General features: G+C 41.2%; 1 protein-coding gene across 2 annotated transcripts; it reads left to right on the forward strand.

Annotated features, from left to right (window-relative positions):
• The first annotated feature begins 6,485 nt into the window (after nucleotides 1–6,485).
• Nucleotides 6,486–27,824, forward strand: SWT1 (SWT1 RNA endoribonuclease homolog). 2 transcript variants are annotated; one of them, XM_033151366.1, is made up of 14 exons: nucleotides 6,486–7,158; nucleotides 10,092–10,221; nucleotides 10,350–10,448; nucleotides 11,591–11,779; nucleotides 12,319–12,412; nucleotides 13,052–13,200; nucleotides 15,684–15,850; nucleotides 17,623–17,761; nucleotides 18,475–18,620; nucleotides 19,600–19,802; nucleotides 20,525–20,656; nucleotides 23,790–23,856; nucleotides 25,986–26,050; nucleotides 27,447–27,824. In XM_033151366.1, the coding sequence occupies exons 1-14, from the start codon at nucleotides 6,625–6,627 to the stop codon at nucleotides 27,550–27,552; spliced, it is 2,220 nt and encodes a 739-aa protein (XP_033007257.1). In that variant the 5' UTR covers nucleotides 6,486–6,624; the 3' UTR covers nucleotides 27,553–27,824. The 2 variants fall into 2 exon arrangements, 1 of the variants encoding a protein (XP_033007257.1); XR_004426791.1 differs by lacking the exons at nucleotides 25,986–26,050; nucleotides 27,447–27,824 and adding an exon at nucleotides 9,464–9,529 and having other exon boundaries at nucleotides 20,530–20,656.
• The last annotated feature ends 73 nt before the right edge of the window (nucleotides 27,825–27,897 follow it).

Below are 27,897 nucleotides of genomic sequence, written 5' to 3' on the forward strand. Positions count from 1 at the left end.
CTTTCGCCCGCTCCTCAGGTGCCTAAGAACCTACGTTACCCGAGATGCTCCGCGGCAGGACTATATCCACATTTTCCCTGAGGAGAAAGGACTCCATAGGGGCGTGGACCGGATACCGGGGGTTTAAAGGCTAAAAAGCTGTGCTGTGCTGTCTGACCTCTGTGCTTACAAACTCCCTGTCAATATCGGCGTCGCGTTTCGAAAAGGAGGCCCTTTTGCTGTGGGATTCCATTTCCAAGTAATCCCCCCCCCTCGGGTTCAACGGGGCTTATTTGCTCCCAGGTCATCGGGAGGTGCCGCTTCTTCGGAGCGAGGTTGGTGCAGCCTAGGTAAAGAAAGACGACTTCCTCGCGTCTCAAAACGTGCATAGACGTTTTACTTAGCTAAAGCAAGAAGTTTTTTGCCCACCTGCAGGTCAAGATTTTCCTGCCTGGCTATTATTATTTCTCTCTTTCCCTCCGGTTAGAGGGGCAAAGGGGGCAGGGAAAAGCCACGATTTCACCAAACTCTGTGAATTGGCAAGGAGCGCGTTATCGCCCCCTCAAAAAAAAAAAAAAAAAGGTCGAAGCAAAGAGGGAAATTTAGGCTCGTAACTCACTCAGCTTTTCTCAACATTGGGGGACCTTAGAGGTTGCTGGACTACAACTCCCATCAACCCTAGTGAGGGGGGCGGCAGTCAGGGATGATGGGAGCTGTAGTCCCAACAACGTGTGGGGACCCAGTGACGACTAGCTGTGTCGTGTGTGGGGAAACGAGGCAGTTATTTCTCTAATTAACGCTCTCCTAATGGTCTCTGTTCTAGCAAAAGAGAAATGAGCCGACTGCTGTCATTGCAGATGCGAGGGAGGAGGTTGGGGAGTTCGAGTCTTTACAGCCTTTCTCAAATTTAGGTCCCAGCCAGATGGGCGGGGTATAAACAATAAATCAGTATTAGTATTGAACTACAGCTCCCATCGTCCCTAACCACTGGTCTTGTAGCTAGGAATGATGGGAGTTGTAGTCCAACAACAATGAGGACGCAAGCTTAAGAGAGGCAGGACTACATCTCTATGGCGCAGGCGAAACGGGAAAACTACAGTACCCAACATGCTTCGCAGCAAATTACCCCCAGTTTTGTTTTGTTTTTTAAAGCAAAAGCAACAAAGCCGCGTTGTTCATTGCGACGAAAGGAAAAGGGGCCGAGTGTGAAGAGGGCAAACCTTTCTAAGCCTGGGATCTGAGGTCGTTTACTGGAAAAGAAACTCTTGGGGAGGAAAGAGGTCAGTGCTTGGGATTCAGAGGGAAGAATCGTTTTATTGTTTAACACTGGGGGAACTGCCTTTCCTCTTGAGGAAGTGCCGCTTGGAGTTCACAGTTGGGCATTAAGCCCATAAAGTATTGGCCAGGTGTGGATTTGGGTGTTTTCCTTACTTTTCTCGCATTCATAGACCTGTGGTGCGTGGGAAAGATTCAAGGACAATCAAATAAATATTTAAACATTTCAGTGATGTATAGTGTATGTAGTGCTTTTTTCTAAAAACAAAAACAAAACCCAATGTTTAGGGGTACTCTCATTTTGACTCAAAGTCACCATTTTATAGTTCAAATCTGGGAAAATAAATATAGTAAATGGACAAAAGTACAAAGATTCACAAAATGTTTAGGAAAAACACTGAGTGTGTGTGTGTACACACACACAATACATCACTGAAATGTATATATGTTATTTGCAGAACAGGGATAGATAGCTTTTCAAAATGTGTTGATGAGATGAGAGTTTGTTTGCTTCAAATTAGTCCCAATTTAAATGAGATTACACGGCAAAAAAGAAACTCACACCTGTCATTGAGTTTGTGTACATAAGGTACATACGGAAAAGGCTTGTTTATAATTAGGGAATAGAATAGAATAGAATAATAGAATAGAATAGAATAATAATTTATTGGCCAAGTACATTTTTCAATATACTCGGAATTTGCTTTGGCTACATTACAATGTAAAATACATTATACAAACAATAGTAATTTACAGAGCAAGAGCCGAGGCTGCCCTTCTCGGCGCCTCTTAAGCTGTCTTGGTGAGTGTAGGCCTGCCTCCTAGCCCCGATGGAGTTGGCCGGAGGAGGGAGCGGTCTTCCCAGACACTCACAGCAGCAGCAGCAGCAGCAGCAGTGTTCCGGAGGCTTCTCTGGAGCCTCTTAAGCTGTGGCGGTTGAGTGTTGACCCGCCTCCTAGGCCCGATGGAGTTGGCCGGAGGAGGGAGCGGTCTTCCCAGACACTCACAGCAGCAGCAGCAGCAGCAGTGTTCCGGAGGCTTCTCTGGAGCCTCTTAAGCTGTGTTGGTGGGTGTTGGCCCGCCTCCTAGGCCCGATGAAGTTGGCCGGAGGAGGGGGGCAGTCTTCCCAGACACTCACAGCAGCAGCAACAGCAGCAGTGTTCCGGAAGCTTCTCTGGAGCCTCTTAAGCTGTGGCGGTTGAGTGTTGACCCGCCTCCTAGGCCCGATGGAGTTGGCCGGAGGAGGGAGCGGTCTTCCCAGACACTCACAGCAGCAGCAGCAGCAGCAGCAGTGTTCCGGAGGCTTCTCTGGAGCCTCTTAAGCTGTGTTGGTGGGTGTTGGCCCGCCTCCTAGGCCCGATGAAGTTGGCCGGAGGAGGGGGGCAGTCTTCCCAGACACTGATTCATGTTCTTACGTGGCTGCATTGTTTTATACTTTCTGGATGCCGCATGATCATGCTATAAAGTAGTTGTGTTCTGTGTTATAAATCAAGCACTGCCAGGAATTGCTTCTTTTTGTTTTCCAATATATTTCTTATCAATAAAAAATCCAATGTGGCACAAGCAAATTATAATTTGAAAGTGTGGCCCCAGACTCCAGAAACAAGGGAAAATAAACCCTGGCCTCATCTACTCGCCAAAGCAACAAGAGGGGGAAATGTAAAATGCATTTGGAAATAAGATTATACTGCCTTTCTCTCTTTTTAGATTTTGAAACTTGAATATTTGAAACTTGAACATGTACAAAAAACGCAAGAAGAAATCTAGCAAAAAGGAGGAGATTTCAGATACCAAGGTAGGAAAGTCTGTGGAGCCGCAAATGTGGAGTGGAAATAAGTTTGTATTCACATAATGGCCTGATTTGCACAAAATGGTACGCTAGAATATTGGCTTTGCTCATCTCGGTGTTTTAGTTCAGTGCAGAAGAGCAGCTAAGCAAGGTATGACTTAGCATGTCGTTCAAACCTGGGATATGGTTAAGGTCTCTCCTGCTTAATCACAATCTGTTATTAGGGTTTGTATGGCTTTGTGTGAGACACAAGGAAGGAAAGGAAGCACTGTATGTCCTAGCGGAACTTAATTTTTTTGGCTCCAATTCTTGTCCACCCTACGTGTTTCCAGGAGTTGGGTGGTGGAAAAACAAGACCTGTAGGAGGATGTATGCCCTCTTGATGCGCATAATTAATTCAGTATGTGTGTTTATGGGGCGTCTAAAAGAAGTGTCCTTGCAAACATCATTAATTCAGTGTATATGTGTGTGATTGAGAAAGAGAGATCTTTAAAAATAAAAAAAACAAAAAGGAAAGGTTAAATCATAGTTACACAAAACTGCATCTTTCTGTTTGTTCGAGTAGACATGTTTATTTTTCTATTTCATTTTGTGTGTTAGCTTTCTTATTCCAAGACTTCCAGTGAAAAGCGATCGCACCACTCATCTAGCTCATCTTCACATAGAAGTGAAAAGGTGAGACATGTGTTCTGTTAGTAAAAACAAACAGCAAGTAAAATAGCATTTGGAGAAGAATGCATTACAGTCACATTTATTAGAGTGGTGTACTAGAAGTTTGTCTGCTGCTTTTGCTTAAATTATCATTGGCTTAAGTATTTCAATTGCTCTATGACTATAGACTGTTCATCTGTATTTATAATGTTAAATATAAGCTGGGTTGATGCATGCTTTAATTCAACCCTGATAGCTTAATGTAGTTCTTTAATCAGAAAATGCTCATGCACTGTAGCTGCTATGCTGCCTTGTGAAAGTCTGGAACACTGCTCTGTATTTAATTGGAGGCTAATTACCAACCTGAGCTTCTTTTGGAGGAGGGGCAGGATATCAATTTAATGTATAAATAATAATGTAATTTTTTAAACTCTTTCAGAGTAAAGAAAAGGCAGAAATTAGGAGTCATCATGCAAAAGAGCAGACAACAAGTAAAGGGTAAATTGTTACTTGGAATTAAAGGCACTCATTTAAAAATATTTATGCTTATTCTGACAAAATAATAGCCATTTCTTGTGTATTCATAGTGCAATCCTATACTTATTTACTCAGAAGAAAGCCCCATTAAGTTCAGTGGGACTTATTCCCAGATACGTTTTTATTGAACTGCAGCTTCAGAAAGTAAAATACCGGTAGTCTGTGTGGGTGGCAGGGAACAACACTGTGTGAAATCTGTTCATTCATTTGAGGTCTTGGTAAATTAAAAATGAAAGCATATTGTCTAGTTTTTCACCAATTAAATTTATGCCCTGTATTGCTAAAGGCAGCTTTAAAAAAAGATAAAACATATTAACATCAAATTTAAAGATTATTTTAAAAGCTGCCACTCAGTCTAGAGAATGGAAAACACTCTAATTGCATATTATGACAATATTTAGGTTTTAAGTTTTTATTATTGAAACTATTGTAAAATACAAAACTATAGTCCTTTCCACCAGCTGCTATTCTTTCTCCATGATTTAAATGCCCAAGTGGTTACTATTGGAAGAACTGAGATATAACTTCAGTACCTGGCTCACAATCCCAGCAGGACTTATTTCTGCATGGGCAGCTCATCCATGTTTCCTACACATAGACTATAATCTGCAATGACCTTGTCCTTTGCAGCTTGTTCAGTAATAATGCATTGGTGTTACTATGGTTGAAAGTGACACTTCCCATATGACCATGGGAATTACCAGGTACAGATAAAAACATATGACTCTTTGAGGTTCTGGTTTGTTTTTATAATATTGTATGTAATAGAGTAATTAAGTTAAGTATGTTGTAATTATTAAGCTATGTGTATTTCAAGTATTTAGGCAATGTTAGGTAGGGAGGGAGAGTGAATTTAGTGGGGGTGAGACAGTTGAGAGTCAGCAGAGTTTAGGATGGAAAATGCAGTATATGCGAGTTAGTGGATGTGAAGCAGGGTTTAATTAGTTTTGCTGCTATTTGATAACTACTAAATAGCTTCTGTAAGCCTGTTTGTCAGTCTTTCAGTTCAGCAGGAAACCTCTTTCTGTGCATCCTTTTCGTATTAATTGCATGGGGGGTATTTTAACCATGGAATGTTCATTTAAAGTTAGGCTATTAAGCTTCTAAGTGTGACGTTAATAGTTGCATTTTAATCCTGTTATCCTTATCTTTCTTTGTTCCTGTTAGAATAATGGCAACTCTGGTCCTCAGTCTGCCATAACAATTTCTACGTCTTGCTTGTATCCAGTGTGGCACTAAGTAATTATTCCATTGGTGCAATGATGTCTTCTTGCGCAAGGGATTTTTCTCACCTCACTTTGCCCCACACCCTTCCTCCGAACAGATTTGGAAGAGGGGGGGGAAGTCCCATCGCAGAAGCAGAAATCCTTTCACTGATGAGACAATTACTTATGGCTACAGTGGATGTAAACCCCTTTTAGCTGTTGCTTTTGTCAGCAATGAATCATGTTTTACTTTGATTTATGACTCGCGTGCCTCAAAACCTCAGTGAAGGTGTTAAATGGCTAAATTAGTCTGGGCTGATGGCAGCAGTGGAGCATATACCCGCACTGCCCGGGGCGGGCACACCCTAGTTCCCTCCACCTCACCGCGGCCAAGGAGGGCTGCTCTCTGCTGCTAGGCCAGAAGTGACCTGGCGGCAGAGCTACTGCTGCCGTCGGGCACAAGGTGTGCCGCAGCCAAGGAGGGTGGGCGGCAGTGCTGCCATCCACTCACCTGCTGTGACCCAGGGGTAGAGCTGTGCCAGGCACAAGCACTGCAGACAAGGCGCAGCTTCTTCTGGCGCAGAGCCAGGCTCCGATAAAGGAGCCTGCTTTGTGGGGGCAAAATTGTTTCCGGAACCACAGCACCCCCCACACTATGCCTTTGGCTGATGGAGGTAAACATCTGATTGCAGATCTTCATCTGCATTGCAATGATCTTCCTGATCACATTAAAAACTCTATATTTACTGCTTGAAATGGATGGGGATGTCCATAGTTATTCATGGCTGCTGTTTGTTTTGCTCTCAGAATTAAAGGTGGAGAAGTATCAGCTTCTCTACTTTAACCTGGTGTAAAAATAAGTTTAAACTTTTTATATTGTTTGCCACATTTTCCAGTACACAAGTAATAATCTAATTCTCTTTCAACATTTTTCCATTGAGCTTAACCCTGAGTTTGTTCTGTAAGAAACTGCACTGTTTCTGTACGAAACTTCCACTGTCATATTTCATTGTAATAGTTCTCTCTTGCTGATCCTTCCGTAGGTCAGATGATAGTGCTGGATACACGAAAAGAAAAAGGAGTCTGGATCTCAAAGATACTACTAAAGTTATCCCAAAAGAGGCTACCAAAGATATCCATCTTGTCTGTGGTACGATAAGGCCTATTGAAGAGCGTGAAAAGGTCACTATGCATTTTAAAAGTAAAGCTGAATGTGGAGGAAAGTCGAGCAGTCTGGATTCTGCAGCAGCCTTCCCTCGGAAGGACGGCTCCAACAAAGAGATGTGCAGTGATCCTGATGTGAAAAGAGGGAAAAGGGAATTGCAGGATTTGAGGATTCTTAATAGCCGAGAGAAGAAAAAAAAGAAGGTTGAGGCGGAATGTGCCAAATTAAAACAAACTGTAAAACGTCTGCTGGAAACTGCACAGAACACTTCAAAAAAGTCACATCCCATCGTTTCATCCTTTAGCTTATCAGGTACTAAACGACCGTCTTGGCAATCCTCTGTGCGCACTCCTGAAGGAGCCAAACATGCTTCCTTAGAACTACCTCGCAAAACCGACAAAGGGATGAAATGTGCACCCTTGCACCACTTGCGTGAACTATGTCACCAGAGAGAATATAAACAGAAAGAACAATTTCATCGTGAACCCCGCAAGAATATTGGTAATGCAAGGACCCAAGGGGATAGATTTGAGCCTGCAGCATTTCAGATGAGTCAGGTAAAGCTGTTAAAAGTTTGCTATGAGAATTGAGGTGGTAGTTTTGCTTTGTGCAGCAACAATAGTGGTGGCTTTTATAACTTCCCCATGCTTGTTATGCAGGAATGGTTGCAAATAGCTTATTTAGACACTGGAATGATTCTGAGACATCTCTTAAACCATATTTTAGCATTATAAGAGTGAGCCACTTGAATTTGCACCTACCTCCTTCGCCTATCTCCTTCAGAGCAGCCATAAACAAGGGTTCAGATGCTTTTGCTTAATCACAAATTGCTATGCCATCCAAACCTGCACATATGGCCAATCAATGCATAGCTTATGAAGTGGGTTTGTTTTCATGAACTACAATTAAGATTATGTGCAGTTTAGGGTTTGGACAGAACCCTAAACTCGGATTTAAATCAAAACTGAAGCAAAAGCTTTGATTGCATCTGAAAACAGTCATTGCCATCAATGTATGTGGTGTGTTGCTTCACTTCATAAACGAAAAAGGCAGCTCTTGATAGAAAGATCCTGAAGGATCTTAAATCTTAGTGTTAAAAACAATAGTATCAAATGATGATTGTGGAAATTGCATATACTCATGCATTGTTGTAGTCTGGGGATGAGAATTAAATCAGTTAACCCAAAGACCTTTCCGAAAAGGTGAACTTTGAGGATATAGACTGTGGGCTACTCCAGATACCAAGAAGTAATCAGTATGCAGAACATGAAATCAAAGTGATGCAGGAACCTTACGATGCTTGCAGCAAAAACAAAGGCAAACTGCAACCTCAATTTATTTTAAGCAATAAGAAGTTATATACAATGTACAAAAAATTGTACAAGTATTAGAAAATTTGCAAGCTCTTATTTTCCTGTGTTGTGATACATGCTATGCCTATTACATACAGGTGAAACTCAAAAAATTAGAATATCGTGGAAAAGTCCGTTTATGTAAGCAATTGTTTTCATTAGCTACTGTAGTTTAATATATGAGATAGACTCATGACATGCAAAGCGAGATATGTCAAGCCTTTGCTTGTTATAATTGTGATAATTATGGCGTGCAGCTGATGAAAAGTTGAAATTGTGAATTTGGGGTTCTCATCAGCTGTTACGCCATAATCATCACAATTGTAACAAATACAGGCTTGACATATCTCGCTTTGCATGTCATGAGTCTCTCGCATATATTAGTTTCACCTTTTAAGTTGAATTACTGAAAGAAATGAACCTTTCCACAATATTCAAATTTTTCGAGTTTCACCTGTAATACATTATACAGTTACATATACAAAAATTGGATTTATTGATTTTTTTTGGGTGACCTTTTTTCAAAAGATTTGGAAATGACAGTTCATTCCTTTGCTTTTAGGCAAAAGTTCGTCTAACTAAGCTTCAGGAACACGAGGCTGTAAAATAGATACAACCCTAGTGTTGATCCTTACTAGACCATTCCATGAAGATCACTTTGAATTCCAATTGCTGCCTCCTGGCATTTGCTTGCTGGATTTGCTCTCACCTTACAACCATGCCAACTCCAGCCTCCCTGGAGCCTCTCTACATTTGACTTACAATCTTCAATTGAGTTGTCAGGTGCTGTCAGCTCCTGTCCTCTGTGACAAGGTCATTGTATCTTCTCATGTGCCAGTGCAGTTTTATGCCGCCATCATAAATTTATAATCTTATGACTGTGGCATCTGCCACATAACCTTTTGGGGATATGTGCTCTCCCACCTCCTGGTTTGCTAGCTTGTTACTCTCCCGTGTGCGCGACTGTACCATGAAGAAGAGCCAATTGCTCACGTGCAGCCATAGTCCTTCAAGTGGGACATCTGTGCAGCCACAAAACTTGCCCTTCCTCACTGCAGCCTAGCTCATAGTTTGCACTTGCAGTGTCTCCAACTGAGGAGAGGGTCTTGGCCTTGACCCTGAGCAAGGGTTCGTTGCTTGGGGGCAGGGGCCACAGGTTCAGCTAAACCCAATAAGTTTCTGAAATAGTGTTGTGCATAGGCAAATTTTGTATATGTTACTGCTCAGATAAGCACTCAAAGAACTATGGTTACAAGGAAGTAACCTGTTCATGTCTAAGCCTCGTGAAATTTTCTTTAGCCTTTTCGTCTTCTCTAGAAAGTGTGCGCGTGTGCGCACATCCGTTGTGGTGTATGGCCATCTTGCACTCTCCCTCGCTTCTCCCCTCTTGAAATCGCTTCCATCTCCCAATAAACTTCCAACCCTGCAAATAATAGTTACTCAGGCTTTCTCTTTAGTGCAAAGCTTTTGATACAGTACAGATACTTGAAGTGATTAATTTTTGTTGCAGAGCTCTGAAGTCTTGTGCCACTCTTCTTCCTATGAAGCTATTGAAAGTACCGACACAGACCAAGAGGTTAGTGGTTATGTAACCTAGCAGGTGCACTTTAGCATTCCCTAACTGCAATTCTTGCACCACACACACTGTCTTTTGCTTTACTATTGGTCCATAACTTGTCAAGAAGCATAAGCAGGTCTGTGCTATATTCTAATCACAAAGCTCAGTCGGTGGAACATGAGACTCTTAATCTCAGGGCTGTGGGTTCATGCCCCATGTTGGGCAAAAAGATTCCTGCATTGCAGCGGGTTGGACTACATGACCCTCATGGTCCCTTCCAACTTTACAATTCTGTGATTTACTCTCTAAGCATGAATCCTCGTGCAGCCAAAATGGCCCCATCCAAAAATGCAGGATCATCAGACTTGGGGAAACCCCATGTTAAAAGAGAGTCCCAGGAACCACAATAACCAAGAGAAGGAACCCAAACATAGCCCTCAAGGACTGATCATGCTCAGTGGCCAAGGAATATGCAAGAGGGTATCATGCTGGGAGTGGGGTGTGAGCCTTAGTTGGTGCCCAGTGACATGAAGTCCCAGTGCCAACCTTGATTTCAAGTTCATATTGCTATTTTCCATAGATGCAGATTGTAGAAGAACTGCATGCTGCTCGCATTGACAAAACGATGGCTTTGCCTGTGGTTCAGACTTGTGGAGAGCTGACCAACATGGAGATAGATCTTCCAGATGATGAATCAAATATGTCTGCTAGTAAGTTTATATGTATCAAGTATTTTTGATTTCTCTTCCGTAACAAGGCAATATATTAACCAGGGAATAAATCAATACAGAATCCAAATAACAGAATTTCTCTCTGCGTGTTTCTTCTCTTGTAACAGGAACTCTTTCTGGCCTGAATAGTTTGATTGTGATTGATACTAATATAATGATCAGCCATCTAGAATTCATCAAGTCTTTGAAGAATACAGATATCCCAGGTGTGTGTGGATACATTAATTCCGTTTTCATTTCCATTTATAAACTACTTACCATCTGAAGATCTTGACGTGGTTTAGAATACATAAATGTATATAAACATAATAAGTACATGCCAAATGATTTTCACAAAAATGAAACAAATACACAAACAAAATCAATATATGAAGCACAATATCAACATAAAGGCAGAGTGCATTACAAGGCACTATAGTGCAAACTTTCAACCAAAGTAACACACGTTGTGCCATTCACCCAGACTCACTTGCCATTCTTTCTGTATGACCATGACAGTAATCAATTGCCTCAAACATCTCTGTCAACTAACCACTCGCATAAATCACATAAAATTATACACAACAATATTACAGCCCACATGAGGATGACAGCCAAACATACACATGTAAGATACTATCGCTATCTCTGAAGCACTAATAGTATCATGCCCCACACCCACTAGACTTATCAAATACTCATCTCTCTCACCTGAGAAGGATCTGCTTTTAAACCTGAATAGGCTCTCACCTTTGTGGAGTAGAAAATTACTTTCGCCCATTCACAACCACATAAATGTAGCATGCACAGTATTGCACAACCTCAACTCCTGATAAATGACCAGTCAGCATTGGTAGCAGATACAAACATCAACCTCACACTCAAGGTGTCTCTGAAGGTCTTCACAGACTCAGGTGGTTGTACCCAACCTGCAGCTATGCTCTCCTTTTCCACCAGAACATTGGCCCTCTCTGTCACACAACAAATTGACACAATATTGGCCAACATCATGTGCTCTGGCTGTTCACCTTTGACTGAGAGTTGCAGGATGAACCTTTTGGCTCATGCCTTTGCCAGGCACAAGATTCATGTGCAATACCAGGGGAGGTGGGAAAGAGAAAAGGCAATCTCATCAGGAGCCCCAGCTGTGGATAATGCAGATCAAATTTTACCTTGCCCAAAGGCTACACTTTCCCTATCAGATGCATACGTCCTGATTCTGCTAAATGTGGTCAGTGCTATGCAGATCCAGTGGCAGAATATCCCAACAGCGAGCTGAATTAGTTTTTTAATCACAGTTAAAATATGTACAGCATTTTGAAGAACTACCATAAATTCATAACACGTAAGCTATTTTTCTCCTGTTTAGGAGTTGGCAGATTTGTCCTTGTCATTCCCTGGGTCGTTTTGCAAGAACTGGATAACTTAAAAAGGGGGAAATTTTTGGCAAAGGTTGGGCAAAAAGCAATCCCTGCAGTTCACTTCATCTACACTTGCCTGAAGAACCAAGATCCAAGGTTGTGGGGTCAATCTATGCAACTTGCTTCTCAGCAAACACGTAAGTTGTGACAGAGCTGGTGGATTCTAGCAGAATTCGCCCTGTAGCCTGGTTAAGAAGACCGTTGACATCTTTTGTGGATGGAAGAATCTTTTTACAAAATTAAAAAAAAATATTCAGGCCTTTAAAAATACTGTGGTGATACTGTTTGGAACTATTGTTTATATGCTGTCTATTTTTTAATCACTTGGTTTTATTCTCTCCTTGGAATCTTTGGGCTGCAAGTTGCTTAATGTGATTGGATGACCTAACGGTTTGTGTCCAATGCTCCACGCGAGTAGTTTCACTGGTGCAATGGGACTGCTATTTCCTCCTCTCACAGACCCAAAAATCTTCTGTGCAGGGAATTGTGTAGCATTTGAACATAGCCTACATTTCCAGAGCAAGTTAAATATATTGCCTGTGCTTTGAAAGCGAGTAAGTGAGAGCTGCCAGGTGTCTCCTTTGCCTGCTTTAACAATCATGTGTAAATGCTATTCATTCAAGTTCAAGTTATTTTAAAGCATGATTTGCTAACTCACTTTTTGCCAAATTTACAGGTGGTTTCCGTGTTGAGAACAATGATGATCGTGTGTTGCAATGCTGCATGCAGTATCAGAACCTCTTTCCTCAAGCTGAAATTGTACTGATGACGTAAGTTCTGTCTAACTAGAGAGCTAAATTTGATAAGAATCCACAACCATTATGCTGTAGTTTTAAAAACAAAAAAGGCAGGAAAGATATTCCCAGCTACATACCATTGTTTTTTTTTTTAAAAAAAAGTGTTTGTGATTATGCAAATCAGAGTCCTTGAGGTTCTCCCTAAGGCCTCATTTCTTCCATCTGTCCTATGGAATTTTGCATTCCCTGTTAAACTGACGTTTATGCTTTTTATAACATGAACCCAAGAAGTTTGCATCCTGTTTTTAGAAAGGGTTGGTGAGAACATTTGTAATATCAAATGAGGGAAGAAGCAGTCAAATCATACAAATGAAAGGTATTCAGAACAGAGCCTGGCTATAGCTGAGAACTGCTCATGTACGAATTCTGTACAAAAATAGGTGCCCTCTCTCTGGAAAGCCAAGTCTCTCCACTAGAGTGTAAAAAAATGCCTATCTTTGAAATTTTTTGCTATGCTAGTTTTGTAGAAGTTATATTTTAAAATAGCTGTAAACAGACATAGATAAATGAATTGGACCAGATGTTGGCTCTTTTGCCATGGAAGAAGGCATAATAATCCTGTCCTACTTACCACTCAAGTAATGCAAAATGAAAACAATTTTATTTTCACAGGGATGATAAAAACCTGTGCAACAAGGCCCTTGTCAGTGAAGTTAAGGCACTTAGCAAAGCAGACTTTGTTACTGCACTCCAGAAGCTGACTAGAGACACCATAATGCTGACTCAAGATGCTTCTAGCGGCCAGTCCCAATCGGAAAAAGGTTTGTTTTCTTGACACATTAGGATTACCATAGTGGCCGCACATGTTAAATAATACTGCAATCCTATACACATCTGCTCAGAAGCAAGGCCCACTGAATTGAACTGAGCTTACTCTCAGAAAACTGGGGTGGTAGTCAACTACCGTATTTTTCGCACCATAAGATGCACTTTTTCCCTCCTAAAAAGCAAGGGGAAGGATGTCTGTGCGTCTTATGGAGCAAAGGCACTGGACGGCAGTGGGATCTCTCGGCTGGTGCTGCAGTTGCAAGCGGAGGGATGCCTCTGCTGCCGGAGCCATGGCTCCCATCAGCTTTTGGGCTGCTCGTTTCTCCTCCGCTGCCGCCGCCAGTTGCAGTCCCTGATGCCTAACTCATTACAACATTTGATTCAGAATATTTTTTTTCTTGTGTTCCTCCTCTAAAAACTACATGCGCCTTATTGTCAGGTTCGTTTTATGGTGCAAAAAATACGGGTTTTACTCACAGTAGACCTGTTGAAATGAATTTACCTAACTTGGTTGTGTTCATTTTTTTCACTGGGTCTATTCTGAGTAAAACTTAACTTGAATGCCACCCAGCCTAAAGCTGACAAATAGTAGTTTGCAAACATTTTTATTCTCTTCGAGAACCTGACTGACAATGACAAACATTTCCAGTAACTTTCAATATTTCACATAGTTTTAATAATCTTCTAACAGATAAAATAATGCTGAGTTGATGTATGAAGGACTGAAATACTGAACTTCATTAGCATAAGATCCTTCCCTGTGGTGGCTCCCACCCTGTGGAATGCCCTGTCATCAGATGTCAAGGAAATAAACATCTATCTGACTTTTGTAAGGCATCTGAAGGCAGCCTTGTACAGGGAGGTTTTTAATATTTTAGGGTTTTTTGTGTTTTAATATTTTGTTGGAAGCTGCCCAGAATGACTGGGGTGACCCAGACAGATGAGTGGCATATAAATAATAAAATAATAATAATAATAATAATAATTACTATTATTACTGCACCACATAGAAACTTTTATAAGATTAAAGGAGAGGATATGTTGGCCGTTCTCAACTATGGAACTACATAGAAAAGAGCCAACAGTTCTTTATCGGGCCAGTTAAAATGAGCAGGTAGATATTGGATGAAATAAGATTCTGATTAAACTCTTCAGGGAACTCAGGCGATCTCCTTTTGAGGTGACTGCCAATAGTTGATTGGGTGAGCATCAGAGATCGCTTAAATGTAGTGAATTCTCACACTTTTCCAACCTTGAAGCCCCAGGTGTTAGATTACAACTCCCATCATCCCTACCTAGCAGGACCAGTGGTCAGGGATGATGGGAGTTGTAGCCCAACAACACCTGGGGATCCAATGTTGAGGAAGGCTGCTATAGAGGCTGGACCATGTGGCCCTATAGGTGCTCTCCGCATTGTGACAGTGCTTCATTTGTAATGGTAGAAGCCATTTTAATTCCACTAGTGCACTAGTTGGCCAAACTGCGGAAGGCAGTGAAGGATAGGCGTGCCTGGCGTGCTCTGGTCCATGGGGTCACGAAGAGTCGGACACGACTGAACGACTGAATAACAACAACAGTGCACTTGAAATGCAGCCCCAAGAGAACTGAAAATGAGCCATTTCTCTCAGTGGCAGAGGTTGCCCTGAGATGGGTGGTTCCTCCTCCTCCTTGCCTCATGGTCAGGGCCATGATCATCAGTGCAGACTGTTTAGCTTTGGTTGGGGGAGATTCCACCCAGTTATGGCCCTGCCTTTCTCATAGTAGCAAGAGTTGCCAACACATTAGAAACTGTATGTACCTGCAACTCAAAATACCTGTGCTTAATATGCTATATAGGATGCGGGTGGCGCTGTGGTCTAATCCACAGAGCTGAGCCTAGGGCTTGCCGATCAGAAGGTCGGCAGTTCGAATCCCTGCGACGGGGTGAGCTCCCGTTGCTCGGACCCAGCTCCTGCCAACCTAGCAGTTCAAAAGTACGTCAGAGTGCAAGTAGATAAATAGGTACCTCTCCAGCGGGAAGGTAAACGGCATTTCCGTGTGCTGCTCTGGTTTCTCCAGAAGCGGCTTAGTCATGCTGGCCACATGACCCAGAAAAACTGTCTGCGGACAAACGTCAGCTCCCTCGGCCAGTAAAGCGAGATGAGCGCCGCAACCCCAGAGTCATTTGTGATTGGACTTAACTGTCAAGGGTCCTTTACCTTTAATATGCTATATGATAGTGTTTCTTGCATTTAATGAAGTGGACCATAGCCCATGGAAACACTTGCCATTTTTTTAAATAAAAAAGTTAGATTTTATGGTGCCACAAGACACTTCATTGTTTTATTGCTGCAAGAGACTGACATAGCTACCCCTCTGGAAATGGATTCAGTTTCTAAAATAGGAAAGGGAGGGCTTTTGAAGCAAGCAAATGGCAGTGAAATTTTAAGCAGACTATTAATGGGGCTTAATTGTTAATGTTTTGATCTTTTTATAGCCTCAAGTGAACAAGGAATTTGCTTAACAGATACGATAACCAAGAAGGCTGGGGATAACTTTGCTGATCCAAGGATTATTGTTGACATTAAAGAAAGCTTGCAAGAAGTTTTATCTTGTATACTGGAAACTGAAATGAAGATTGGTTTTGGAGACCTTTGGGAAGAGGTGATTACCTTCAAGTATTCTTACATGCTTTTAAAGCAGGGATGCGGAGCCTTTAGCCTATGGGCCAGATTAGGCCTGTCAAATATCTGCTTAAGAAGAAAATTTGAGCAAGTTTCGGAATACACGCTTCATAAATGTTTGTAGAATGTCTGAGCCCACTTTGAAGTCCGTTAGTTTGCACAGTCACCGTGAATGTGCTGTTGCTTAAACCTATCCACTTGTTTTATGCTGTAGTCTGATTGCTAACTACCATGCCAGTGGCTGCCTCACGCAATGAATTTCTTATATCGATTCCACAGTTGTGTCAGAAATTGTACATATTTTATTTATGTATTTTGACAATTTATTTGCTGTTCAATTACAATTGTGTCTAAGCGGTGCACAAGTAACTTGGTACAAGAAAGATAAAAATCAGTTAAAACTATAAAACTAGAATCCATTAAAAATGCCCGCAGTAATAAAATAGTATTCCGCCGGTGCTGGACCTCAACCGGAAGGGAGTTCTGTAAAACTGAGACCACAGTACGTACTGAACATTTGGCTCTTGGTAGATAAAGAGCCATGCAACTGAGCTCTGGGGGACCACTAACAGTGGCTTCCCAGAAGATCTGATTGATCAGGCAGGGATGCAATGAACCAGGAAGTTTCAAGGTTTGTCGGACCCAAGTTGTTAAAAGCCTTGTAAATTAATACAAGAACCTTGAACTTGGCTCAGTAGTGTATGGGCTGTCAGTGCTAGCTTTTGATCACTGAAGTTATGTGCTGGTCATAGTCTGTCCCTATCAGCAGTCTAGCCCTACTGTTTTTCACCAATCAGAGCCTCTGTGCCAGGCCCAAGGATAGTCCCACATAGAGTGCATTGCAGTGATTGAGTCTTGAGGTCACCAGTGCACTGTGGACAGACTATCTCTGTCCAAGAATGGCTGTAGTGGACATATTGGACGTAGCTGTAAAAGGCATTTCTAGCCACTGAGGCTACCTGAGCCTCCAGTGACAAAGGTGGACCCAGGAGCATCTCCAAACTCCGAACCTGTCATTTCAGAGGGAGAGCAACCCCATTCAGAACAGGCAACTGGCCAGTCTCCCATACACGGGAACCACGTACCCACAGCGCCTCTGTTTTCTAATGGTTTAAGCTCAGTTTATTACCCATCGGCCAACCTACCACTGCATCCAGACAGCATTCCAGACCATACTCTGCTTTCCCTGACTCGGACGTTATGGAAAAGTAGAGCTGCGTATCATCAGTGAACTGACAACACTTCACCCCAAAACTAATGAACACTCGCAGTGGTTTCGTATGGATGTTAAACAGCATTGGTGAGAGGATCGTGCCCTGCGACACACTCAACTACAAGGATCGTGGGGCTGAGACCTAATCACTCAGTCCTGTTTTCTGGACACAACCCTTTAGGTAGGAGTAGAATCACTGTAAAACAGTGCCCCTAGTACCCATCCCAGAGAGCCAGTCCAGCAAGACCAATGGTATCAAAAGCCACCAAGTGATTGAGAAGGAGAAAATACGTTAGTATACAGAAGACCACATTAATGGGTCATTGTCAGTGAAGCTGACCAGAAATCAAATATGTATCATCTTGATGCACCAGTTCTCCCATCCTTGCAGAAAATCTTGTGATCAGCAATAAGGTCTGACATAATTCGTACTTCAAGAAATGGAAACCTGACCACTATATTATCTCAAAGAGATTAATATTTAAACTCTCTCTCCCTCTCTCTCTCTCTCTCTCTCTCTCTCTCCCCCTCCCTTTTAGGTAGTGTATCATCACCCCCCCTGGACATTAGCAAAGGTGTTGGAGTGCTACAAAAAACACTGGGTGGCTGTTTTTGGAATGGTTATATCAAGAAACTTTCTTTCAACCATTGAATATCTACATGAACATCTCTGTAAAAGTAAGAAAATGTTAACCCTTGAAACTATTTGAAATCCCAAAACCTCAGTCAAAGGGCATATCAGTACTGAAAACCTCAAATGTGTTTATCACGACTTCCTCCAAGGAACCTTCAGAGCTATTATACAGGTTTCTAGCAATCCCCAGCACTCCCAAATTACCAAAATACAATATTTTTATTTTTATATTTGTATAAGCCATAGAACAGGGGTGCAATCTTAAACATGTTTACTCAAAACTAAGTCTCTTGAGTTCAGTGGTTCAGCAGGGGTGGCTAATCTGTGGGCTACACCCAAGAGTTTTTGTGCTGCTTTATGATGCCAAAAGTAGTTTTAGGCTCCCGAAAGCACCCTGTAGTTGGTCCATTAAAAATATGTACATATTGCCCACCAGCATATTCCCTTCTGTGGTTCTGTGATGCTAGAAGGTTTTTGTGACCTGCCAAGTCATGCAGAATGGTAGGGAGTCCCTGCTAGATCCAGGATTTTCAGGAGATGTGGGTCAGTGGTAGATGGTAGCAAGATGATAGCACCCTTTGAATGCACTGCTTATCACTTTTTGTTCTTGAATAGTCCAAATTGCAAATATACTGGGTTGTATTTGAGGATTAATTACGGTATGGTTGGATTTTGTTTCCTGTTCACTTCTCTTTCAACTTTTGCCTCCTTAACAACGCTCTCTCTCTCTCTCTCTCTCTCTTTCTCTTTCTCTCAGCTTCTGTGCTTAAACCCTCAGCAGTGAATGAGGTGCTCCAGGAATCTAAAATGCTGTTGGAGGAGTTCAGCTCAAGATCAGAATATGATGGTATCCTTCCCAAGGCTTTAGCTCAGGTGAATAAACTGCTCAAGACGCTTGAGAAGGTAAGAGCTGCTTAGTTTCGACAGTATCCGATTGCAATAGCAATGTTGCTGGTGCTTATTTATCATCATCCAGGGTTAAAAGCTACTTGCATTAGAAAACTTATTTTTAATGGCAGCTTGAAATACACTTTCAATGCCATCTGTGGAACAGATAGCCAAAATAAATCCCAGATGTAACTTTTGAACAAAATGTGTTTGCTTTTATCCTTTTCTTGTAGGGAAATGGATGAGGGTGGGCGGGTTTGCTAGACTCTTTGGTCAGACGCCGCCTGGGATGAGTTGAAAGCCAGGAGTGAGGATAGGAGAAAATGCTGCTTTTTAAAAATTGAGCTTATTATTAACTGCATTGTTATAAACCACTTGAGATTTTTACAGGGAAAAGCGAGTATAAAAAGTTTAGGTCCCGTATTTTTCCGTGTATAAGACTAGGTTTCCCCCCTAAAAGATAATGTCAAAAATTATACTTATACTCTGGGCCATCTCTCTCTCTCTCTCCCCCCCCCCATTTTCTTAAATCTGAGTCCCCCAAAATAGCGGGCGCCTTATACATGGTGGTGTCTTATAGGTGGAAAAATACAGTAAATAAAACAGCACCCTTGGGTCTTGGTTAGGATTAGGTCCTCCAACACTTTATCTAAAGGAATAAGGAAAGGGGAACTTTTAGCTATGGGTTCTTTCTGAGCTTCAGCTCCTATCTCCAAGGAACTCTGATCTGCTCTTCTTTGCATTAGCTAAAGGTGACATAGAGCCAAACAGCCCCCCCCCACTGATGTTCTTGTGAAATACTTTGGGTCAAAGTATGAAGGGTGGTGTATAAATGTCTTGTAAGTCAGTAAAATGATTTGAAGTAAATCTCAATTTTACTGTGGTTATATCAGTCTTAGTGTGTCATTCCTTTAAAAAACCAGGTAGCTTGCAGCTTTAGCACATCAGATCCAGTATATTTACTGCTTGCTTGCTATATTTTCATAATATTCAGCCAGATGCTGGACCAAATACTCCAGATACCCTCAAATCTACTTCAGGAGCTACTGCTTGTGAACAAATGGAAGATGTAGCTTTGACCCAGCACACTCAAGACGTAGATACATCTTTGTCACCTAAGCCTTTAGCCCAAGGAAACAGGCATGTGGAAATCTGGTCTGTCCTTGAAAGCGTCTGGAACACAATAAACCTATTCAGGTAATAAAAGCTGAAAGAGAGTGTTCTTCTTGAAATCAGTGTTGTCTTATTTTTAGGCAAAATGTAAAGCATCCTAGGGTTAGTGTAGATGTGCTTGCATGCTGCTTGATGACGCAGCCAAATTTGTGAATTTAATCCACTGTCAAGAACATTATGTTCAGAGAAGAGAAGAGATTATTTGGAAGTTTTGCCTGTACTGGTTCATCAGTGATGGCTCCTTCATATATGCATGTCCTCGTCTGAGGATACAGTCACTGCAAATACATGTGTGAACAAGCCCTTAATGAAAACTGAAAAAACGTAATTTGTGAAGTGGGCTTCAGTCTACCACAAGGTTTGATGGCAAAAAGTTTTTTAAAAAGTTAGTGCAAACTGGAAGATGGCAATGCATACATCTAAAGGAGCATTTTAAACAGCTCAGTAGTTTTTTAAAAACTTCTGCAATGGAAACCTAATGCAAAAGGTTGTGTGTCTTTAGTCCTGTTATCACTGCAGCTATACCCCTGTTCACTATGAATTTATGAATCGGATTAGACAGAATGCCTTTGCTTCAGTGAGCTCCTTTGAAAAAGAATCCATATACATGCAATAGGATTTCCTGCCTCTGATTCTGTCTGTTTTACCCGCCCCCCCTCTCCATCCTTGCCTCCCCACCCCATTCCTGTCTAGGAAAATAGGTAGTTCATTGCCTGTTTTAAAATTCATTCTTTTATTTTCCTTAGTCTAGAACTTTTCCAGAAGCTGGACCTCAATATGGCTACCACCACTCAGAATATGCACTCATTTAAAGACGCTTTCGTAGGTTTGCAGGAGTTAATGGCGGCAGTGAGTGAAATCCTAGCAGGAATTCGGCAGTAAGTTTACGTGAGCTGAATGGGGTACAGGTGACTCCCACTTACGTGGGGGTTACGTTCCTAGATAACCATGAAATTGTGTATAGTGGGGAACACCATCTAAAAACCTGTGAAAACCCTCTAAACCTCTGCAAACCCTTGAAAAACTTTTAAAAACCAGGAGCACTTACAAGCCACCACCCCCACTCTTTTCGTACCATTTTTGCAGTTTTTGTGCTCTTTTTCAGGTTGTTTTTGCCCTTTGCACATCTTTTCGCAGTTCAAATGGGAATATTTATTTATTTATTTCCGGGCACTGCAGGTATACACAGTTGCACACGAGTCAAAAGTGCATAAGTGGGAAATTGCCTGTATGTTACTCTGATGTGTAATCTCATGTCTTCACAGCTATTTGTTGGAGCCACTGTGTTGAAATAAGTTTCTTGGTACTTTTAGCCTGTGATTATGTATTGATCCCAGGCATCTGAAATAGTACCCATTGGCCTTCATAGTTGCCTGTTAGCAACTACCTGTTAGCTAGTTCCAAAAACTGAACCTCCACTTTCATATATTGGTACAAGTATTTCACAAGGCAAGGTGCCTGTATTTCAGTTGTTTTTATCACACTCATGGTTTTTATGATTTTAGTGATGTGAACTTTATTGTATTTGAAGTATTTTGTTATGTGTTGTGGCTTTTATGATTTTTAAAAGCCACATTGAGTTTGTTTTGTAAAGGAAAGCCAGGTGTAAATAAGTTATAAAGTTAGCTTTATTTTTTTATTCTAAATTAATCCACACACACACACAAGATCTTAGCAGGTGGGACCAACCAAGGATGGTACGGAGGCACTTCAATTTTTTTAAAAAAAACTTTAACTTTAATTTTTTTATTGCATACAAATAGATTTAGGATCTCAGTCCTTCCCATTAACTGCTTTGGAAGGTTGGCAGTCTAACTGCAATCTAATTTGGTATGTGATTTTTCCCCTCAACTTTTTATAAAAAATAAACACTAGAAAACTTGGGTCTGCTGGACATGTATATTTAGGTGCCTCGAAACATTCCTCCTCAAAAACGCTACTGTTAGTCAACTGGCAGTCACATATATGAAATTCAGTAAATAAGTAAAAACTTCGGTAGACAAATCACTATGCATAATATGTTGTTCTTGGGTCAGTACTTACCACTGTGGTCAGTCGTCTGCTGTGTGGGCCTACTTTTTGCTTCCACGGGGCTTGATGCCATGTTATTCCGGTCAGTACTAGGGCTGTGCATTGGTTCTGTGCACGGTTAGAATTACAAAGTGAATATGGGTAAACTGAATGAGGCTTTCACATTCTGGAGTCAGATTGCACCATTGACAAGGCATTTGTAATAGCTAAAGTCCTGAATCACACACACACATTTTGCAATATAGTGCAGGTGTTCTCAAACAACTCTGCTCTCAGAGCCCATTTGAGATGGCTGAAAATTACTGGTGCCAATCACCTACCACAAAAAGGTGATGTAGGGGCAGAATCACAAAATGTTGTCAAATACGGAATTGGGCATAAGGTAAGAATGGATGAAACCACAGGGCCAGCCTGAAAGTAGCCTGAGGGTCGAACTGAGAAACACTGCTCTAGATTAATGGTGTGCAAATATCTGCTGCCATCTAATGGCTGTTTAGGAGACGGCAGAAAATATATGAAGAGATTTGGCTGTAGATGAAAATAATTGTTATACTCTGGGTTAAGCAGAGAGAGCCTTGAGTAGTCTATACTGTAGAATGAAGTGTGCAGCAGGAACTGGATCTTTTGAGTTCCATTGCAGAGCACACAAAAAAGTATATGCTTCCTACAAAAGAGACCTAAAACTTTGATTCCTGAGTATGCTAAAGCTATCCAGTATTAGAAGCGCTGGGGAGGCAGGTTTTATGGTCATTTCCTTTATGCTGATGAACTATGACACCAAACCAACACACATTTCATCTTTGCCAAGCTAGCCTCCAAAAGATCTCCCCGCTTGTTTGCAAATGGATATAAATTGCTTTAAATTAAAATCTTACTGCAGTGTGAACCAGGGTCATTTGGAATATTTCTACAAGGTGCCAGGAAGAAAAATATAGGCAGGGTTGAAAGCCACAAGGAAAGGGCAAGGAGCCATCTGTGGCTTAGAAGTTCAGTGCTGAATGCTTAGAAGGAGAGGCATTCATACATGTCGGACGTCGCTTGGTTACATACTGTAACCCATGAATCATGCACTGGTTAGGCCTGCACATAGGAGTTATAATCTTTAAGCAAAGTTTTCTGTGGAGTGCAAAAAAGAAAAAGAAGGAAAGTAGGGATGAGGTAGAGAGTGAACTTGGGATTTCTGGCCCCTTCAGTATGACCAAGAATAATATTTTGGACAGGATAAGACATGTTGCAAAGTGTATACACACATATCCATAATGGTCAGGAGGCTGTGGCATTGGACCTGAAATACAACTGAGATTTCCTGTTAATCTTCATACCATATTTGTAATACATTGGGTTTGCTGCTGTGAGAACAAGATGCTAGGATAGATAAACCTTTGGCCTAACTGGCAGGAGTCTTCTTATGTCTTCAATAGTGTTTCTCCTGAGGGTTGACATGACTGGGCAGGAACGTGCAAAGTAAGGTAACCTGGTCCCAAGTTAGTCAGGGCTTTTCTATGCCAAAGGCAAGCCCTTAAACTTGACCCAGTAGCATGTGCAATGTGCTGTAAATAGGGCTCCCCCTTCAACAGCTTTGCAGTTGCAGTTTCTGGACAAATATTAAGGGAAGCCCCAAACAGCACATTTTAGTAATTGAATCCCCTATTGCCCGATTTTACAGGGTGGGTCTTTTAAAAGAGGTCCCGTGGAACATGTGGTACTCTTGTTTTAAGCTGATTTTATATAGCTTTAATTCTATCGGTGTTTAATTGTATTTTAATGATCAGTTTTCTATGTTTTTAGCAGTTCTTGTTTTTACCTGTAAGCTGTTGTCCTGAGCCCCGTCAGGGGAAAAAGGCAACAAATAAATAACTAAATAAGAACCTCATTCATGATAATCAGTATAAGCAGTGATGTGAACTTCTTGTGTCATTGCGTCATCCATGTTTAAAATCTTTTAACGAGTTTTCCACTGTTTGTTCTTATCTTTTTCAGGGTTTTAGTGCCAAACAGTAGCTTTCAAGATGTCTGGGCTCTCTATAGCTTTTTAACTAATAATAAGGTAGGTTTGATTTCCCCTTCTAAAGTATTTTGTAGGTGTTAGAGTACTTTATGTTGACCCAAAACCCTGAAATTTTGTGTGCAAAAAGTTCCATAGAAATTCACTCCTTCAATTGTTATGGTACATATTTTGTTCTTATTCTTATGAGATATGGTTTGTAATGGACGTGGTTTGTATTATATTTACAGGTGAAACTCAAAAAAATTGAATATCGTGGAAAAGTCCATTTATGTAAGCAATTGTTTTCATTAGCTACTGGAGTTTAATGTATGAGACAGACTCATGACATGCAAAGTGAGATATGTCAAGCCTTTGCTTGTTATAATTGTGATGATTATGGCGTGCAGCTGATGAAAACCCCAAAGTTGAAAATGTTAATTTGGGGTTCTCATCAGCTGTACACCATAATCACCACAATTATAACAAATAAAGACTTGACATATCTCGCTTTGCATGTTATGAGTCTATCGCATATATTAGTTTCACCTTTTAAGTTGAATTACTGAAAGAAATGAACCTTTCCACAATATTTTAATTTTTCGTGTTTCACCTGTATGTATATGCAGGTCATCGTTGTTGTTGTTATTCTTTTTGTAGTTGTGCTGAGGAAGATTATTTCGAAGATTATTTATCCAGATCACTATCCTGTCCTGCACACTACCACCTTGGCACCACTCCACGTGTATCTACGTGCATCTAAAGACTGATTTATTTATCGACAGACGAATATTGTCTTGCTGGCTACTTAAAGAATTATGTTATGTTTGTTGCGTTTAAAGAATTAGTGCCTTTACTATTTATTGGTCTACGTGTTGCCTTTCATTGTCTGCTGACAAAGGTATTGGCTGCTGCTGTTGTCCTGGGTGACCCTCCACTCAGCAGCTGGGCTTCTGCTTGGCACCCAATGCTATGCTTACTCCTGCTTTTATGGTAAGGAGAAATAAGAGTGGAAAGGTTCCTCCATGGCCACTCAGCAGACTCTCTCACTGGCATAAACAACCAACGCAACAGGGTGCATTTATGTTGCCCATAACATAGCTTTGTATTAGAAGTTGTTTCCTTTTAGAGGACTAGTGTAGTTCCATGATTTCAGTGATTCAGTTCACTAAGACAGAAGCACATTTTCATTTGAGTCAAGCAAGGGAGACTTCCATTTCCAAGGTGGTTGATATTTCACTACCTGATTAATCATTGCATGCTGTTCCCCAGAGATTGAACCAGAACTGTAACCATAGAAAAGTGACTTAGAGCCTCTTAGGAATATGTGAGAACACCACTTCTTTCCTCTTGGCTGGGTTTTCTCTAAACTTCTTTATAGCTCCATTCTAGAGTGAATCGGACATCACCACATTACAGAATACGCAGCTCCATTTGCTGCCTGAGTCCACAGTTATTAAGCCACAGGAAAACACCATATATTTTCTTTCTTGTTTCATATTGATTGATTGGTTAGAGCTAGCATAAAGAGATATAATTCAAGGCAGCTTCTTATGAGTAAGGTGACCAAAATATTTGCAAGAGAAAAAAAATGCAGACTGCCAAGTTATGAGTCGGCTATCCAAATGTATTGGATGCATACCGGTATAATGCAATTGGGCAAAGAACCTCACCAACAGACTTTGCTAGCCTTTAAATTATGGGAATATAGACTCTACTAAGACCACTAGAAGTTTGCTTTGGAAGGAGATGCCTTGTGTGTATTGAACTAATGGCTGGTCTGCATCAATAAGTATATCTTTCAGCTGCCATTTCTTTCACCCATGAGCTTGTTACCCTTTCTCTAGTCAATCATAAATGGCATTGATTGGTACCATACTGCTCAGTAAGTGCTCTGGAGTGATGGGTCAGCATTTCATACCCTCTAAAGTAGACTGCCAGCAAATTATTCTGCTAGAGATGCCACTTTTTTCACTTGTTTTGCATACCAGGCTGGCAAAGTGCAGAGACTTTGGTTTGACTTGGCAAAGGGGCTAGGTGACAACTCTTGTTTTAAGAACTTCAATAAAAAGATAATCTGAAGCAGTCTAGTTCTTTTACAGCGATGAATAATTTCCAACAGGTAATATCCACATTTCACGGTTGGCGAGTCTTCCTAGACATTTCAGTGTGTTTTCCCCCCTCCTTCATAGATGCACAATAATACGAAATTTACTGCTGAGGAACTTTATGACTGCATTTCCCAAGAGGTGTACAGGTAAGCTACTTTTTATACATCTGCTATTACTGGCCACAATCCTTTTTCACTTGTTTTTTCATTATGTTGAAAACATATTCTATGTGGCAGCGTCTCCTCTTCCTTTCAGAACAGGGTAATTTTAGTTTGCAAAATAGTGATATTTGGATCTCTTGACAGCAGTAGTCTGAATCCTATCTTCAGTATTCCAAACTTAGTTGGTCTCTAAGGTGCTGCTGGGAGGAATTTTTTAATTTTTAATTTTTGTTTTGGCTATGGCAGACGAACATGGCTACCTACCTGTAACTGTTCAGTATTCCTGTGTACTTGATAGAGTAAATGTACAAAATATCGTCTGAAACAGATGTATTATTTTAAGATCTTTCAGTGAAACATACCTTGTGTTGAACCTTGCTTTTTATCCTGTAATCAAGCAGTGTTACGATATTTGAAAGAGGGCATAATTAAGGCATTAACGTTAATGCCCTTATATGCTGCCTTTATGTTCCCTGAGGTTTTTCAAAAGAGACAGTCTTGTTAAGTTGTGTTATCAAACAGTCTTGATTGCTTTCCAAGACCATAATTTACATTAGAATCAAACAAAAAACAGTTTTTCTTTTTCAGCACAGCTGCTGCGGAGCAGAATGTTTGGATGCTAATAAATGCAAAACTGGAGAAAACAATACAGTTGTAACCTGAAGAAAACATAGACATTAGGGAGAACGCTTACGTCAACCAAAACCTTTATGCTTCTGTGTCTCTTCAACTGTGCTATGCAATTAAATTATTGTTTAGAAATTAAATCATGCAGCTTATTAACATGGCCTTGATTGGCGGAACTGTCCTGTTTCATCTAATTCAGGACAATAAAATTTCATCCTTGTGGGGGTGGGCATGTGTTATTAGTTGCCAGTACTTTATACATTACAATTAAAAGAAAAGAAAACCCAAGGGATAAAAAGTAGGAACTGAAGTGTAATAAACTGAGCAGCACATTGAAAAGAGAGCACCAAGGCTTGATTAAAATAAAGTCAGTAAGTAAAAGTATCTCCCTTAGTAAGGAGTTCCAGAACCTGGGTGCAGCCACCAAAAAGACACTGTCCTTCCTCTTCACCAGTTGTACTGCGGAAATTGAGAATGCAGAGGAGAGACTGTCCTGATTCCAATATATGGGGCAGATTTGGGTAGGAGAAGACAGTCTTTCAAGTAGTCTGGTCGTCAGCACTTTTGGGTTTTCAAAGCCATAACCAGCACTCTTATGAATTGGACCCAGAAATGAGCTGGGAGCCAATACTGCCATTGTAACAAAGCAGTTGAAAAGTTGTTAAAAGGTAGTAAGTGATAGCATTGGGACAGGTTTTAGCAATTAAATTTACGCATTTTCTTCTCTCATCCCCCCTTCCCCTCCCTTCTCCAGGGACCGTTTATCGGTTGGATGCTGCCAACTAGCTCAACTGGACAACAATATTAAACAGTGCTATGAATCTGTCTGCCTGGAGATAAAGAACAGGGGTTGGCTCTAATTGTGCAATCAGCTGCAGCTTTTGAATTGTAGAGTTGGAAGGGACCCTGTGGGTCATCTAGCCCAACTCCCTGCAGTGAAGGAACACGTCAGTTTGATGGCCCAGCCAAAGATGGACCATAGAGCAGTGTTACTAAATGGCATTATTTGCACTCTCGGCAGCTATGCTTAAGGTCCCAAACTATACATTACATTAATTGTGTAGTTTGGTGCTGTTCTTCCCCACCCACCCCTTATCTATATAGCAGCTGCTGAGGGGAGGGGGGGTTAGGATTGGGACCCACAGCGGGGTGTGTGTGTGTTTAAAATCTCCCCAAAGCTCATATTTGTATTAGGCATGTGTTGC

This window comes from Lacerta agilis, chromosome 6 (genome assembly GCF_009819535.1).
Source record: "Lacerta agilis isolate rLacAgi1 chromosome 6, rLacAgi1.pri, whole genome shotgun sequence".
NCBI lineage: Eukaryota > Metazoa > Chordata > Lepidosauria > Squamata > Lacertidae > Lacerta > Lacerta agilis.